The sequence below is a fragment of the Malaclemys terrapin genome, chromosome 11 (genome assembly GCF_027887155.1).
Source record: "Malaclemys terrapin pileata isolate rMalTer1 chromosome 11, rMalTer1.hap1, whole genome shotgun sequence".
NCBI lineage: Eukaryota > Metazoa > Chordata > Testudines > Emydidae > Malaclemys > Malaclemys terrapin.
The window spans coordinates 22278107-22296906 of record NC_071515.1 but is presented as its reverse complement, the minus strand read 5'-3'; the positions used below and the strand labels follow the sequence as shown (position 1 = coordinate 22296906).

The following is an 18800-nucleotide window of genomic DNA, read 5'->3' as shown; positions in this document are numbered from 1 at the left end:
GAGCGTATCTGAATGCTGCAAATCTACTTTATTCTCTAATAATACTGTAGATTTTAAAACAATGGTGCAGCCATGATGAGGCTCAAGTTACGTTAAAAATTCATATACTCCTCTTCATTAGGAAATACATTCCCTAATTCCTTGTACCCAGATTTTTACTACTCCTGTGGTAGAACAGAAGTCTACAAGCAAAAAAAATTATCCTCTTGCCAACATAGAATCCTATAGTCCTATGAAGATCCCACCTCCTAGAACTAGGTATTAGTGCAGCACTGAACATTGTAAAAAAGCCTATTATGTTGTTATATTTCCCTTATGTAGAATAAGTTTGGAAGAAATATGCTAAGGAAAGTCTTGCTGCCTTGAAAGTCAAGATTTTAGCTGATATTTTTGGAGCAGATTCTGATCTCAGATGCATGCTATATGCACTAGCATGAATTACTAAATACCCGGGCAGAAACCAAAGCGGTGGATTTAGGGATTTTTTTTTAATTATTTTAGGGCTGTCGATTAATCGCCGGTAACTCATGCGATTAACTAAAAAAAAAATTAATTGCAATTAAAAAAATTAATCACGATTAATCAGTTTTAATCACACTGTTAAACAGCAGAATACCAATTGAAATTAAATAATATTTTTTTATCTTTTTCTACATTTTCAAATATATTGATTTCAATTACAACACAGAATACAAAGTGTACAGTATCAGAGGGTAGCCGTGTTAGTCTGGATCTGTAAAAAGCAACAGAGGGTCCTGTGGCACATTATAGACTAACAGACGTACTACAGCATAAGGTTTCGTGAGTGAATACCCACTTCGTCGGACACATGTCAGTGTACAGTGCTCACTTTATATTACTTTCGATTACAAATATTTGCACTGTAAAAATGACAAACAAAAGAAATAATATTTTTCAATTCACCTCATACAAGTACTGTAGTGCAATCTCTTTATCATGAAAGGGCAACTTACAAATGTAGATTTTTTTTTTAAATGTAACTTCACTCCATAACAAAACAATGTCAAACTTTAGAGCCTGCAAGTCCACTCAGTCCTACTTCTTGTTCAGCCAATCGCTAAGAGAAACAAGTTTGTTTACATTTACGGGAGATACTGCTGTCTGCTTCTCATTTACAAGGTCACCTGAAAGTGAGAACAGGCGTTTGCATGGCACTTTTGTAGCCAGCATTGCAAGGTATTTACGTGCCAGATATGCTAAACATTCATATGCCTCTTCCTGCTCCAACCACCATTCCAGAGGACATGCTTCCATGCTGATGATGCTCATTTAAAAAAAAAAAAGTGTCAATTAAATTTGTTTCTGAACTCCTTGGAGGAGAATTGTATGTCTCCTGCTCCATGGCTTTACCCACATTCTGCCATATATTTTGTGTTACGGTAGTCTCAGATGATGACCCAGCATTTGTTGTTTGATTTAAGAACACTTTCACTGCAGATTTGACAAAAACAAAGAAGGTTCCAATATCAGATTTCTAAAGATAGCTACAGCACTCAACCCAAGGTTTAAGAATCTGGAGTGCCTACCAAAATCTGAGAGGTACGAGGTGTGGAGCATACTTTCAGAAGTCTTAAAAGAGCAACACTCTGATGCAGAAACTACAGAACCTGAACCACCAAACAAGAAAAATCAACCTTCTGCAGGTGGCATCTGACTCAGATGATGAAAATGAACATGTGTAGGTCCACGCTGCTTTGGATCGTTATTGAGCAGAACCTGTCATCAGCATGGACGCATGTCCTCTGGAATGGTGGTTGAAGCATGAAGGAACGTATGAATCTTTAGAGCATCTGGCACGTAAATATCTTGCGATGCTGGCAACAACAGTGCCATGCGAATGCCTGTTCTCACTTTCAGGTGACCCTGTAAACAAGAAGCGGGCAGCATTCTCTCCTGCAAATGTAAAAAAAACGTGTTTGTCTTAGCAATTGGCTGAACAAGAAGTAGAACTGAGTGGACTTGAAGGCTCCAAAGTTTTACATTGTTTTATTTTTGAATGCAGGATTGTTGGGGTTTTTTTGTACTTTCATGATAAAGAGACTGCACTACAGTATTTGTATTAGGTGAATTGAAAAATAGTATTTCTTTAATTTTTTTTTTTTACAGTGCAAATATTTGTGATCAAAATAAATATAAAGTGAGCACTGTACACTTTGTATTCTGTGTTGTAACTGAGATTAATATATTTGAAAATGTAGAAAACATCCAAAAATATTTAAATAAATGGTATTCTATTATTGTTTAATTGCGATAAATATTTTTAATCGCTTGACAGCCCTAATTTACTTAGATATGAGTCAATTTTCAATAATACAACAATAGAGTCAGACCCTTAAAATGGATTCTCCTTTTGAAGTTTTGGTTCTTTGTAACTTTGTAACCTATGGAGGTGCAATCAGATGCTTTTTTTCTGTGTAAGGGAAAACCTTTGAAACATTCAGAGATACAGATGGCAAGACAGAGAGGGACAGCAGAGGCAATAATACTGTTACAATTTACAACAGTTTCAAGATGAATTCCAAGCCTCCCAGTCTGAGAGGAAAAAAAGAGAGGTTAGTATACAAGCTTTTAGTCCTACCAGAAAAGCAAAGCAGCATTTTAAAATCAAGCTGCTTGTTAGGAAAGGATTACCTGAACTTCTTCAAATTCAATCCAGTAAACAGCACAGGCACTCTTGGAGACTGTATCTGAGAAGATAAGAAGCTACTTTCCTGTGTATTCCTCACATTTTCATTTAAAAGCACACAAGAGACTAAAGATGATAAAGCTTCCCTGACTCTTTGATGATTACTATATAGAAGTGTCAACATAAAGTGGCAAGTTTGTGTAATTTGTTCAGAGTTTAGATTCATCCATAAGACTTTCCAGTAGTTCTTTCTCATCCTCTCCCCAGTATTCTATGGAATGGAATTAATTCTATGTTAATTGTCCAAGTCATGAGCCACATTCATAGCTATGTTTTCACTGTACATATTTAAATTTGATTCTGCTCTCAGTTACACCCACATAAATCAAGAGTAATTCCATGGAAAGCAATGGAATCACACAAATATAACAGTAGTGTAAATGAAAGAAAAATCAGGCCTAGTCATAATTTCATACTGGAGTAGGACATTTATTCCATTCTCCACCGAATTAATAAATCATCAGTGAATAAAATAAAATTCTTCAAACCAAATTAGTCTAAAGAATACTTTGTCTCAGCTATGCCTAACTGGCTTCCAAAAAGCAACTCAGACTGAGTTACAACCTAAAACTTGTTATGTCACAATGACCAGCCAAACCCAGCAGCAGTGTTCAATATTCTTTTGAGAGCAACTGGCTTGCCTTCTAACAGAGAGAGAGATTCAGCAACAGTCAAAAATGAGGGAGAGAAAAAGGGGTAAAACAGAGAAAGAATATTTTCCCTGCATCAATCCCAGGTTAGAACAGCAACAGACAGTTCTTAATTACTATGATTTATTTAGAAAAAGAAAAAGGAAATGCCTTCTCTGGGAGTCTCCTACCTCATTATTTGGGTCCTGAATAACCTTATAAAGAGCTGGCACCAGTGATTTTTTCCGGTGCAACGTTGATGCATAACCGGAGATTTGATTTTCAGGTAATGCCTAAAGTAAGAGATATAGACAGCAGTTACTATAATGAGTAGTTCATGTGTACGCTTTCATGTATTGATAGATATCTATGAACATGATAAATCCAGTTTTGATAACATTAAACACAACAACAACAATCCCTGAGCTTCAGTCAAGACAAATTCACAACTTACTACACTAGTAAAGGTGGAATTCTGTCCTTTCAGTACTGATTCAAGCAAGCAAGCTATCCATAAACCTTACAGTGCTGGGACCCAATCCTGCCTGGTGCTGAATGCTATGAATATTCATCAACTTGTGTGGTAGTTGAGGACATTCAGCAACTTCCAGGACTAGGTCACTATACAGCTCTTGGCCGCTCCATATTAAAATTATCTGCCACAAACCCAGTCTAGTCTCTAGATCCTCTCCTCTTCTCTTTTTCCCTGTTCAACCAGGAACTTTTCGAAACCCTATATAAATTTAAACTTTTTTTTAAACCTATGATAAAGCCTCAGATGATTAAAAGTGAAAGTTTTTTTAAAATCCAATTTACTTGTTTCTATGTGCTGTTTAATTTTATATTTCTCTCAGCTCAATAAAGGAAGTTTAGATTTGGTTTACAGTCAAGACACTTTCACGTCCTTAGTCATCTGAAGCATGGAATTCATCCATTCTACAAAGGAGGGTATATTTTTTTAAAAACTATTTTCACTGGAGTTTTTTAAATTGTGGAAACACTTCTGTTAATCTTAAATTTAATAAAAAGTTGGTTACATTTTTAAATTTTGTGAACAAGTTGACAGTTTCCCTTTAAATTCTATCAGTTTGATTTACAGAGTGTTATGTGCTTTGAAGTGAGATCTGCATAGTATGCGATACGCTCTGTACTATTATAATACATATTTGTATTCCAAATTGTGCTTTTTATATTAATACCTTTCTACAGACATCTACATGTTGTGCAGTAGAACAGATACAAAAGATTAAAAATCAAAAGAAGCTTTTACACTTTAAATGTTTAATCATTAGCATTCTTAACATTATATGCCATTAAACAACATTATAATTGTCATACACCTACTCAGCTGACCTTGAATTCTGATAGCCATTCTTCCACCACACCACGTTCGGATCCCAGCATTTTCTTACAGCTTATTCTCCTTTCTTACCTTTAGGAACAAGAAAGAGAAACTCAAAAGGTAGAATTCACTTCTGGCAACAAAGCATAGTTCTGTATAACCCTGTTCTAAAGGGGAAGATAGTTCCAAATCTGATGGTTTTATTTTACATCAAACATTACCAGATGTTGTAGTTCTGAAAATTAGTCCCGTTTTCTAATGATTTTTTTAAACTGTTCTCTTGATCCTCCTAGACATAAAGCTATAGTACTTCAGTGGGTCAGAGAGGACTCAGGGCTCCAGGACAAATTGCACATTATCTAAGACAAACACACCATCCATCCCTGTGCTCTTACCAAATATAGTACAAAGAAAAGACAACTGGAGTACTGAAGAGCATCATGGAACAAAGCCATGTGACAGGTTGTAATGACAACTCTGGATATGGCACAAAGCACATACAATTTTATAAAAAATAATATCTTGGAAGTCATGGTGGCAGTATATTTTATTTCTTAAAGCTGTTCTGGAGGAATTTTGAAGTTTCTCTTTCAAGCTACAACACTATTTTAGCAGTAAGCTGTATTTTTCAGAAAGCTAAACATACAAAACACTATTAGTTTTTTTTTAAACCACACAATTACTATTATTACTTTCCTACCATATAGCAGTTTTATTCTAGAATCTTGAGCTCAGACAAAAACAGGTAGAAAGGGATCTAGGGGTTATAGTGGACCACAAGCTAAATATGAGTCAACAGTGTGATGCTGTTGCAAAAAAAGCAAACATGATTCTGGGATGCATTAACAGGTGTGTTGTGAGCAAGACACGAGAAGTCATTCTTCCGCTCTACTCTGCTCTGGTTAGGCCTCAGCTGGAGTATTGTGTCCAGTTCTGGGCGCCGCATTTTAAAAAAGATGTGGAGAAACTGGAAAGGGTCCAAAGAAGAGCAACAAGAATGATTAAAGGTCTTGAGAACATGACCTATGAAGGAAGGCTGAAAGAATTGGGTTTGTTTAGTTTGGAAAAGAGAAGACTGAGAGGGGACATGATAGCAGTTTTCAGGTATATAAAAGGGTGTCATAAGGAGGAGGGAGAGAACTTGTTCACCTTAGCCTCTAAGGATAGAACCAGAAACAATGGGTTTAAACTGCAGCAAGGGAGGTCTAGATTGGACATTAGGAAAAAGTTCCTAACTGTCAGGGTGGTTAAACACTGGAACAAATTGCCTAGGGAGGTTGTGGAATCTCCGTCTCTGGAGATATTTAAGAGTAGGTTAGATAAATGTCTATTAGGGATGGTCTAGGCAGTATTTGGTCCTGCCATGCGGGCAGGGGACTGGACTCGATGACCTCTCGAGGTCCCTTCCAGTCCTAGAATCTATGAATCTATGAATCTAGGTCTCAGGCCAAAACCACGGAGTTTTATGGTGTCCGCTACTTGCATACTATTTTGAAATAAATACCCTAATCTTATTAGCTATCTCTATTTAAGTACAATATTTAAGTTGCAGCTGTTTTCTTAAATTAATGTAGGGTTTTGTTATGTAATGTGGATTTCTGAGGTATTTAAGCATCTAAATATTCACATTAAATGGATTCCTTTTTTCTTTTTTTAAAAGGCCCAGAACTGAGTCGGTACATTACATGAACTTTAAACTACCCGAATACAATGTTTAACACAAGAGAGGGTGCATTAAATAAAGACATCATTTCATAAGCACCAAGATCAATCCTTCACTGGCAGAGGGCTGGACACGATGACCTAGTACATTCTTTCCCTCTCCAATTTCTATCATTACTTTCTTTTTATTATAGTCTCAGCACACAGACATTTAATCAGAGCTATGCTAAGCATATTCACTAAGCTACTGTTACATTTAGAAATTATTGTGATGTGTCAGCTGCAATACTCTGACCCACAGTCTTGCATTCGGGTCCAAAACCACCATTACTAATTTGCCTTTTCACAGGAAGACAAGTGTTGTTGCTAAACAGAAATAAAACAGACAATAGGAAAATGTATATATAGTAAATACTAATAGATATGAAAATAGAAAGTCACAGAACAAAATATTGTGAAACTATCCATTACTTTAGATCACAGAAACCCCCTTGGGAGCTGCCACCCAATGTGCAAAGACTACCCCTGCTTCTGTTTTCCCTGCCAGCTCAGGACTCCAGCTCCCTGTCTTGCTGAGCCAGACACTCCCGTCTGACTCCAGACACAGACCCAGGGTCTGAATCACTTGTCCCAAAGCTGCAAGTTTACCTGAAAACAGCTCGCAGTAGCGTGCTTGTCTTTAGCACTCAGATGCCCAACTCCCAATGGGGTCTAAACCCAGATAAATCCGTTTTACCCTGTATAAAGCTTATGCAGGGCAAACTCATAAATTGTTCGCCCTCTATAACACTGATAGAGAGATATGCACAGTTGTTTGCTCCCCCAGGTATTAATACATACTCTGAGTGAATTACTAAATAGAAAGTGATTTTATTAAATACAGACAGTAGGATTTAAGTGGTTCAAAGTAGTAACAGACAGAACAAAGTAAGTCACAAGCAAAATAAAATAAAATGCGCAAATCTATGCCTAATCAAACTGAATACAGATAATCTCACCCTCAGAGATGCTTCAGTAAGTTTTTCTCAGACTGGACACCTTCCAGGCCTGGGCACAATTCTTTCCCCTGGTGCAGCTCTTGTTGCAGCTCAGGTGATAGCTAGGGGATTCTTCATGATGGCTCCTCTCCCTCTCTGTTCTCTTCCCCCCTTTATATATCTTTTGCATAAGGCGGGAACTCTTTGTCTCTCTGGGTTTCCACCCCCCCTCACTGGAAAAGCACCAGGTTAAAGATGGATTCCAGTTCAGGTGACATGATCACATGTCACTGCAAGACTTCATTACTCACTTGCCAGCACACACATATACAGGAAGACTCACAGGTAAATACAGCCATCTGCAGACAATGGAAGTCATCAAGATTCCAAACCATCATTAATGGCCCACACTTTACACAATTACAATAGGCCCTCAGAGTTACATTTTATATTTCTAGTTTTAGATACAAGAGTGGTACATTTATACAAATCAGATGATCATACTCAGTAGATTATAAGCTTTGTAATGATACCTTACAAGAGACCTTTTGCATGAGGCATATCCCAGTTACTTACATTCACTTATTACCGTATTTTCTCTAAAACTATCTCAGTTACATTATATTGACTTATTATCAAGTTTTTATAAAACCATATAGACTGCACAACGTCACACCCTCCTCCTGAACTTACTGCCAGAGACTTGGACACTGACCATGGCGGAGGCAGTATACCTAAAATTTGTTTTTGGGCTCCCCTATGGGGCAGACACTCCTGTGTCCCCCAAAAGGGAAAGAGACCCTGACCCAGCTGTAGGCTCACAGCTTCCAGCTATGAGGGACCTTTCGCTGGCCAGCAAAATCCCCCCCCTTTCACTCAGGTTGGGTTTGCTTCCAGCTAGAGTCCTTGGGGTTTGTTCCCACCGCAGCAGTCACCAGGACCCCAACTTCCAGCTCCAGGATACATGTCTCTGTGCACCTCTTCCACTCCATTACAGCCAGGTCATGCTTCTGGGTCTTAATTGCTTGGTCTCTTAAGTCCAGGCTGGTGGGCAGCCTTTTCTTTTTCCAGGTCAGGCTTTCCCCAGGCAATTTGTACATCAATTTCCATTTATCTTCCCTTGAGACCATCACTTGATGAGCTGGGATACCACAGAGAACACCCTCCTGCCAGAACAGGCACCCCTCCACTCCTGTCTTGCTAAATTAGACACACCAGTCAGCTTCAGCACAGACAGAGGTTGGGCCACACCCATCTGCAGTTCACTGAAACTGAGATGCATTCAGCTCAGGGGCTTCTTAGTTAACAGAGACATTCCCAGCGCCCATTGTTCAGTCTTTCTGGGCAATTTGCAACTTGTGTAGTTTTAACTTCTTTTGATCTTCATTCTTACTTATTTTGCTTCCTTTTCTGTCCCTACTTCCCTTTCCCGAAATAAGCAAACAGAAAATAACAAACCAGTAACCACTTTGTCTGTTTTCCAGCCACCACACTTAAAACTCACTTAAAATCACTACCAGTATCTCAAAGCAATCAGCTGTGCACAGATCCTGCCGACTACGCCACTGTGACGGGTTAGATCACAGAAACCCCCTTGGGAGCTGCCACCCAATGTGCAAAGACTACCCCTGCTTCTGTTTTCCCTGCCAGCTCAGGACTCCAGCTCCCTGTCTTGCTGAGCCAGACACTCCCGTCTGACTCCAGACACAGACCCAGGGTCTGAATCACTTGTCCCAAAGCTGCAAGTTTACCTGAAAACAGCTCGCAGTAGCGTGCTTGTCTTTAGCACTCAGATGCCCAACTCCCAATGGGGTCTAAACCCAGATAAATCCGTTTTACCCTGTATAAAGCTTATGCAGGGCAAACTCATAAATTGTTCGCCCTCTATAACACTGATAGAGAGATATGCACAGTTGTTTGCTCCCCCAGGTATTAATACATACTCTGAGTGAATTACTAAATAGAAAGTGATTTTATTAAATACAGACAGTAGGATTTAAGTGGTTCAAAGTAGTAACAGACAGAACAAAGTAAGTCACAAGCAAAATAAAATAAAATGCGCAAATCTATGCCTAATCAAACTGAATACAGATAATCTCACCCTCAGAGATGCTTCAGTAAGTTTTTCTCAGACTGGACACCTTCCAGGCCTGGGCACAATTCTTTCCCCTGGTGCAGCTCTTGTTGCAGCTCAGGTGATAGCTAGGGGATTCTTCATGATGGCTCCTCTCCCTCTCTGTTCTCTTCCCCCCTTTATATATCTTTTGCATAAGGCGGGAACTCTTTGTCTCTCTGGGTTTCCACCCCCCCTCACTGGAAAAGCACCAGGTTAAAGATGGATTCCAGTTCAGGTGACATGATCACATGTCACTGCAAGACTTCATTACTCACTTGCCAGCACACACATATACAGGAAGACTCACAGGTAAATACAGCCATCTGCAGACAATGGAAGTCATCAAGATTCCAAACCATCATTAATGGCCCACACTTTACACAATTACAATAGGCCCTCAGAGTTACATTTTATATTTCTAGTTTTAGATACAAGAGTGGTACATTTATACAAATCAGATGATCATACTCAGTAGATTATAAGCTTTGTAATGATACCTTACAAGAGACCTTTTGCATGAGGCATATCCCAGTTACTTACATTCACTTATTACCGTATTTTCTCTAAAACTATCTCAGTTACATTATATTGACTTATTATCAAGTTTTTATAAAACCATATAGACTGCACAACGTCACAACCTTCACCACAAGAAGAGATGTCTTGCACAAGAAGAAATACAGGAAAATATGCATATGCAAATCTGGCCAGCATAAAGCCCAGTGCACACCTATATTTCTGTAAGGCTATATAGCAATAGCTTGCAGTCTTCGTAAGAGAATCTGTATAGTAAAAATATACATCGTTTAGGAGTGCTTTTTTAATGTATTATGGAAGTTCTTGCTGGAAAAATCCCAAAGATCTCTGATGAACAGATTTCTGAATAAATCATAATCTATCGGAAACATATTGCTCATGATATCATAGCTTCAAAGAGAAATCATCATTAAAGCAAGGACGAACAACAAAAATTCATGGCTAACAAAACTTTTACAAATCTCACTCGCTAACTTTTTTTTTTTTTCACTTGCAAAGGTATAAAGGCACAGTTAGATACAGGAAGTCAAACAAAAGGTAGAGATAGTCATAACATTTTCCAAAATAGCTAGTACGTATAAACACCTGAGAGTTCTTCGTAGTCCAGTTTAGATTTGCACAGAACAGGAGGTTAAAGGAAAAATGTTTGACTTGAGGATATTAATAAATGGGAGTAAACAACAAAAATTAATCTTAATTAAATTAGATTTAAAATATACTTCGCCATGTCATTTGGAAAAGGCCCTAATAAACAATAAACTATTCTTCCAAATATTAGTGTTGAGACTTGATCTTTTTTTCCCTTCCCTTTTTATTTAAATTTTAAATACCCTATTTACATATTTATTTACAGGTATTTCAAAATATGTTTTCACCAGGGATATCTGGCACAGGCTCAGACAATTAATGTTTCTATTATTACTTAAAAAATTTAAATCAACACCAGTACAATTATGTAATCCAACCTCTCTTCCCCTATTCCACTGTTTTGCCCTTCTCCATTTAGTAAGTTGACGTTTCTATTTCTTACAAAATACAAGTCAAAATGGCTATGCCATTAGCAACAAATATCACGGGTAACATATTCACACCATTCCGAGAGTAGGATCTGCTAGCTGATTTGAATTCCCTCTGCCGCTTGGCTACCTTTAAAGAACCAAAATACTACATGACTCTCCAATATTTAACAACAGTTAACATTGTTTTTAAATTTGTAAGTGAAGGAGTCGAGGATTTAATATTAACCCTTTTCTTCCTTCCTCCTCTTTCCCCACAAGCCCCAACCACCAAATGAGTTTGCCTCAAAACATATCATGGGATTTAACAATACAATAATACATTTGGGGTTCTGTTTATTTGCCTTCTGATTTTTCAGCATTTAGAATTCAGGTCTTCAAGCTTTGCTCTGCAACCATAAGATTGCAAACTGAGATTCTCCTGTAATGAAATGACTCCAGGAACTGGACTTTTAGGAAAAACACCAAATATTGATAGAAATTGGCCCTTTAAGGAATAATTCATTAAATCTAGTGAATATGGAAAATTTAAGTATAGGATTTGGGTGTTTATTTTACTTTTAGAAAGAACCAATTACAGTACATTGTGTCAGGATTAGGGTTACCATTCGTCCGGATTTACCCGGACATGTCCTCCTTTTGTGTGCTAAAAATAGCGTCTGGGGGGAATTTGTAAAGCACTCACAATGTCCGGGATTAGCAGAGCGAGCGGCTGGGAGGGCTGCAGGGAAGTCCCGGGCTGGACTCAGGAGCAGCTGTAGAGGAGCCGGATCCGCCCTGCATTCTGAGCCGGCAGCTCCCTTGCAGCCCAGTCCAGCAGCACTGTGCAGGGCCAGGGACCGGGTTTTGTTGTGCAGGGCCAGACCGGGTTTTGTTGTGCTGGGGAGCTCAGCCACGTGTCCAGCTCGGCTGCACAGAGCCCAACACTCTGTTCTGAGCAGCAGGGTAAGGGGGACCGGGGGCAGGAAGGTTCTGGAGGGGGCAGTCAAGAAACGGGGGGGGCTTTTTGGGGGGAGTGGAGAAAGTTTTGGGCAGTCAGGGTACAGGTAGGGGGTAGGGTCCTGGGGGGCAGTTGGGGGGGGGTCTTAGGAGGGGGCAGTTAGGGGACAAGGAACAGGGAGTCTTAGGTAGGGGGTGGGGTTCTGGAGGGCAGTTAGGAGCAGGGGTCCCAGGAGGGGGCAGTCAGGAGACAAGGAGCAGGGGGGGGTGTTTGGGAGTTCTGGGGGGGGGCTGTCAGGTGGCAGGGGTGGGGAGATGGATCGGAGCAGTCAGGGGACAGGGAGCAGAGGGGTTTAGATGGGTTGGGAGTTCTGGGGAGGGGGTGGGGAGTGGTTGGATGGGGCGTGGGAGTCCCAGGGGTCTGTCTGGGGGTGGGGGTGTGGATAAGGGTTGGGGCAGTCAGGGGACAAGAGGCAGGGAGGCTTAGATAGGGAGTGGAGTCCTGGGGGGCAGTTAGGAGCAGGGGTCCCAGGAGGGGGCAGTCAGGGGACAAGGAGCAGGGGGGGAGTGTTTGGGAGTTCTGGGGGGGGCTGTCAGGTGGCAGGGGTGGGGAGATGGATCGGAGCAGTCAGGGGACAGGGAGCAGAGGGGTTTAGATGGGTTGGGAGTTCGGGGGGGGGCTGTCAGGGGGTGGGGAGTGGTTGGATGGGGCGTGGGAGTCCCAGGGGTCTGTCTGGGGGTGGGGGTGTGGATAAGGGTTGGGGCAGTCAGGGGACAAGAGGCAGGGAGGCTTAGATAGGGAGTGGAGTCCTGGGGGGCAGTTAGGGGCAGGGGTCCCAGGAGGGGGCAGTCAGGGGACAAGGAACGGGGGGAGGGTTGGGGGTTCTGGGGGGGCGGGAAGTGGGAGGGGCGGGAAGTGGGAGGGGCAGGGGCGGGGCTAGGGCGGGGCTCCTCCCGTCCTCTTTTTTTCTTGCTGAAATATGGTAACCCTAGTCAGGATCAGGACAGCAGGAATCTCAAAATCTCCAGTTTGAATTCAATATAGGTTGGTAGCGATCCAAAGTAATTACTGTCTCAAAATAGTTTAGTAGTATAAGTGAAATGAATGGGTGTTTTGAAACCAGCCGCTAGGAAATGTCTATATCACAGAAACCACCACCATAAGTTGGACCCTTGTTGACAGTCTCAATAGATAGGTCAAGGATTGCATTGACATGGAGACCCAACTACCATTATGTTTAGAGCAGTCAATCCACACAAACGTTGAGTTACATTGACTGAAAGACTGAACTCACTCCTGGCTAAGCTGTACTAGATGTATGAAAATAAATAAATAAAACAAAACAAAATTCCATCCGTTTCCAGTGCTGTCAACAGACACTTTTTAGAAGCTTTTTTAAAAAATGATATTGATATTTTAATGGAGCACAATGGGATGATGTAGGGACTTTGATCAATTTTGTTAGTAAAATACTCACAAAACGTGCACAAGATGCTAGCAGGGATTTTTACAAATTGGAACCGTCCCTAAACAGAGCTTCCAACAGATGCATTAAACCAAATTAACATGCTACCATAGAAATTTCAATCTGAAAACCAACCTGATGAGCAATTCAATTATTTTTTATTATACAGCTCTCTGTTAAAAAATACTCTAAAGGCATCAGGGCTGTTCAATACAGCTACTACAAATATTATTATTGCTATTTAGCATGGCTACCGTGTCTTTTATCTGACAATCTCAGTGTATTTTACTATTAACTAATTCAGACTCAACATCCCTGCAAGGCAGCCAAGATTTATATAGAAAGGCAGGGAAATGCTCTGATAATCTGGGCAGATAAATTACTACACCTACACAGAAAACCAGCTACGTGGGAGATAAAAAGAGATTCATAGATTCATAGATTCTAGGACTGGAAGGGACCTCGAGAGGTCATCGAGTCCAGTCCCCTGCCCGCATGGCAGGACCAAATACTGCCTAGACCATCCCTAATAGACATTTATCTAACCTACTCTTAAATATCTCCAGAGACGGAGATTCCACAACCTCCCTAGGCAATTTGTTCCAGTGTTTAACCACCCTGACAGTTAGGAACTTTTTCCTAATGTCCAATCTAGACCTCCCTTGCTGCAGTTTAAACCCATTGTTTCTGGTTCTATCCTTAGAGGCTAAGGTGAACAAGTTCTCTCCCTCCTCCTTATGACACCCTTTTATATACCTGAAAACTGCTATCATGTCCCCTCTCAGTCTTCTCTTTTCCAAACTAAACAAACCCAATTCTTTCAGCCTTCCTTCATAGGTCATGTTCTCAAGACCTTTAATCATTCTTGTTGCTCTTCTTTGGACCCTTTCCAGTTTCTCCACATCTTTTTTAAAATGCGGCGCCCAGAACTGGACACAATACTCCAGCTGAGGCCTAACCAGAGCAGAGTAGAGCGGAAGAATGACTTCTCGTGTCTTGCTCACAACACACCTGTTAATGCATCCCAGAATCATGTTTGCTTTTTTTGCAACAGCATCACACTGTTGACTCATATTTAGCTTGTGGTCCACTATAACCCCTAGATCCCTTTCTGCCGTACTCCTTCCTAGACAGTCTTTTCCCATTCTGTATGTGTGAAATTGATTTTTCCTTCCTAAGTGGAGCACTTTGCATTTGTCTTTGTTAAACTTCATCCTGTTTAACTCAGACCATTTCTCCAATTTGTCCAGATCATTTTGAATTATGACCCTGTCCTCCAAAGTAGTTGCAATCCCTCCCAGTTTGGTATCATCCGCAAACTTAATAAGCGTACTTTCTATGCCAATATCTAAGTCGTTGATGAAGATATTGAACAGAGCCGGTCCCAAAACAGACCCCTGCGGTACCCCACTCGTTACGCCTTTCCAGCAGGATTGGGAACCATTAATAACAACTCTCTGAGTACGATTATCCAGCCAGTTATGCACCCACCTTATAGTAGCCCCATCTAATTTGTATTTGCCTAGTTTATCGATAAGAATATCATGCGAGACCGTATCAAATGCCTTACTAAAGTCTAGGTATACCACATCCACCGCTTCACCCTTATCCACAAGGCTCGTTATCCTATCAAAGAAAGCTATCAGATTGGTTTGACATGATTTGTTCTTCACAAATCCATGCTGGCTATTCCCTATCACCTTACCACCTTCCAAGTGTTGGCAGATGATTTCCTTAATTACTTGCTCCATTATCTTCCCTGGCACAGAAGTTAAACTAACTGGTCTGTAGTTACCTGGGTTGTTTTTATTTCCCTTTTTATAGATGGGCACTATATTTGCCCTTTTCCAGTCTTCTGGAATCTCTCCCGTCTCCCATGACTTTCCAAAGATAATAGCTAGAGGCTCAGATACCTCCTCTATTAGCTCCTTGAGTATTCTAGGATGCATTTCATCAGGCCCGGGTGACTTGCAGGCATCTAACTTTTCTAAGTGATGTTTAACTTGTTCTTTTTTTATTTTATCCGCTAAACCTACCCCCTTCCCATTAGCATTCACTATGTTAGGCATTCCTTCAGACTTCTCGGTGAAGACCGAAACAAAGAAGTCATTAAGCATCTCTGCCATTTCCAAGTTTCCTGTTACTGTTTCTCCCTCTTCACTAAGCAGTGGGCCTACCCTGTCTTTGGTCTTCCTCTTGCTTCTAATGTATTGATAAAAAGTCTTCTTGTTTCCTTTTATTCCCGTAGCTAGTTTGAGCTCATTTTGTGCCTTTGCCTTTCTAATCTTGCCCCTGCATTCCTGTGTTGTTTGCCTATATTCATCCTTTGTAATCTGTCCTAGTTTCCATTTTTTATATGACTCCTTTTTATTTTTTAGATCGTGCAAGATCTCGTGGTTAAGCCAAGGTGGTCTTTTGCCACATTTTCTATCTTTCCTAACCAGCGGAATAGCTTGCTTTTGGGCCCTTAATAGTGTCCCTTTGAAAAACTGCCAACTCTCCTCAGTTGTTTTTCCCCTCAGTCTTGATTCCCATGGGACCTTACCTATCAGCTCTCTGAGCTTCCCAAAATCTGCCTTCCTGAAATCCATTGTCTCTATTTTGCTGTTCTCCCTTCTACCCTTCCTTAGAATTGCAAACTCTATGATTTCATGATCACTTTCACCCAGGCTGCCTTCTACTTTCACATTCTCAACGAGTTCCTCCCTATTTGTTAAAATCAAGTCTAGAACAGCTTCCCCCCTAGTAGCTTTTTCAACCTTCTGAAATAAAAAGTTGTCTCCAATGCAGTCCAAGAATTTGTTGGATAGTCTGTTCCCCGCTGTGTTATTTTCCCAACATATATCCGGATAGTTGAAGTCCCCCATCACCACCAAATCTTGGGCTTTGGATGATTTTGTTAGTTGCTTGAAAAAAGCCTCATCCACCTCTTCCACCTGGTTAGGTGGCCTGTAGTAGACGCCTAGCATGACATGGTGGTTTATCAGTTCATAGCAATGCAATGAAAGAGTTTAGGGCAGGAAATTATGAAGAATCTCTTTTCTAACTAAAATTATTGAGAAAATGTAGACAGGGAGAATGCTGAATTTATTCAGGTCACCCTGTTTAAAATACTGACACTCTTATAAAAAAAAAAAAAAGCCAAGGGGGCTTTGAAGTGTGGCTTGCTCCCTATTGATGCGTTTATAAATTCAAGAGGCTCATGAGCAATAACTTTTTTTTTTTTTTTTTTAAGCTTTTATTAGATTTCACTTTTTCCCCTCGGCGGCCCAACTTCCTGGCTGCACCTCCACAGCGTAGTGGCTAGAACGTGCTCGCCAGGCAGAGTAGGAGACTGAAAGTGCTGAAAAAGAGCAGCAACAGCTGGAGCAAATTTGCCACTTGCTGTCCAAGAGAAGAATCCAGACAGACCCTGGCACAGCCAGTGAGCCACCCATGGTAGGAGAGATGCAGGGTACCTTTGTGGAAAAGGAAAAGTGCTGGGGGCTGCTGCAGGAGCTAATGGTCACCCTATTTGTATTTGGGAAAGGAAGGAAGAGAGAGGCAATGCATGAATAAAGCATGGAGATCAGAAGGGGAAGACACTGATCAAAAGAGTGGAATTCAAAGGGAGAGATCTGCTACTGCTTTCTTCCTTTTCCATCTCCTTTCAGCTTGCCCTCTATATTCACCTGCTCAGTCAGTCACTCCTTTACATGCTGCCGGCTAAACAGTTTTCCTTTCCTGGTCTTATTGAGCTCCTGCTCAGTGGCTTCCCCCATTGGCCCTAATGCTTTTTAGAAGCTGTAGAATCACATGCTTTTAGAGCAGGGATCAGCAACCTTTGGCACACACCCCGCCCGGGTAAGCACCCTGGCGGGCCAGGCCGGTTTGTTTACCTGCCGCGTCAGCAGGTTTGGCCGATCACAGCTCCCACTGGCCGTGGTTCGCCGCTCAAGGCCAATGGGGGGGACGGGAAGCAGCGGCCAGTACATCCCTCAGCCCATGCCGCTTCCCACAGCCCCCATTGGCCTGGGACGGCGAACCGCGGCCAGTGGGAGCCGCAATCGGCCGAACCTGCGGACGCGGCAGGTAAACAAACCGGCCCGGCCCGCCAGGGGGCTTACCCTGGCAGTCCCATGCCAAAGTTTGCTGATCGCTGTTTTAGAGCCAGATGTCCTAGGTTCAATTGCTACACGTGACCCAGACAAGATTGTTATTATATTAGTCACCCCTGTCAGATGATTTCTGTTATCAGTAGCAAAGCACAGAAAACAAAGTGCAAATCTGTTTAAAGACAGCAGGACAAAGGCCTCAAAATAAATGTTACTACATGTGATAAAACTCCTTCCGCTCCAACCTCCCCCACAAAGACTCTTCACACATCTTTGAGAACCCAGGAGAAAATATAAAAAATACAGTATAGCCTTTAGGAATACCAAGTGAGAAAATCATCTATATAGGCGAGACAGCTTTTAGATTTAACAAAAGAGCAAGTAGAAGAAATTAATCATTGCAAAGGAAGAATTCTTCCCTCAGAGTACACAGTTCCCCTCCAAAAAAACACAATTGATAAATTATCCTTTTAACCATTCCTCTCTGCTAAATGAAGGATTTTCTCAATTTCTTTATCACAAAAAGCATAGCTGATCTACAGTGTAGGAAGACAAACTTTTTAATACTCATGGTTTGTAATAGTGGGATAGACAAGAAAAGGGGAGGAAGTTTTAGATCATTGTTAGGAGAATAAGGGAAGGGACAAGCATTGCATTAATATTAACGCAAACTGGAAAAAAGCTTCGTAAAATGTACATTAGGTCAAGTATAATCTAGTGTTGTAATAATGGAGGAAGGGAACTTCTTTCTGTGTACAAAGAATATAGAACAAATTGATTATGGTTACTGTGACGTTGTGCAGTCTATATGGTTTTATAAAAACTTGATAAGTCAATATAATGTAACTGGGATAGTTTTAAAGAAAATACGGTAATAAGTGAATGTAACGTAACTGGGATATGCTTCATGCAAAAGGTGTCTTATAAGGTATCATTACAAAGCTTATAACCTACTGCGTATGATCATCTGATTTGTATAAATGTACCACTCTTGTATCTAAAACTAGAAATATAAAATGTAACTCTGAGGGCCTATTGTAATTATGTAAAGTGTGGGCCATTAATGATGGTTTGGAATCTTGATGACTCCCATTGTCTGCAGATGGCTGTTTACCTGTGAGTCTCCCTGTATATGTGTGTGCTGGCAAGCCAGTAATGAAGTCTTGCAGTGACATGTGATCATGTCACCTGAACTCGAATCCATCTTTAACCTGGTGCTTTTCCAGTGAGGGGGGGTGGAAACCCAGAGGGACAAAGGGTTCCCGCCTTATGCAAAATATATAAAGGGGTGGAGGAGAAGAGAGGGAGAGGAGCC

At 41.0% G+C, this 18800-nt stretch overlaps 1 protein-coding gene across 4 annotated transcripts in view; it reads right to left on the bottom strand.

The window, feature by feature from the left end:
* Positions 1-18800, bottom strand: part of HYCC2 (hyccin PI4KA lipid kinase complex subunit 2) — a 104989-nt gene that overhangs the window by 39412 nt on the left and 46777 nt on the right. For all 4 annotated transcript variants that reach the window (XM_054043756.1, XM_054043759.1, XM_054043757.1 and 1 more), the window contains 2 exons: positions 4690-4768; positions 3528-3629 (listed from right to left, as the gene is read on the bottom strand). In XM_054043756.1, coding sequence (XP_053899731.1) covers positions 3528-3629; positions 4690-4740 — 153 coding nt within the window. In that variant the 5' untranslated portion in view covers positions 4741-4768. The remainder of the gene's footprint in view (positions 1-3527; positions 3630-4689; positions 4769-18800) is intronic.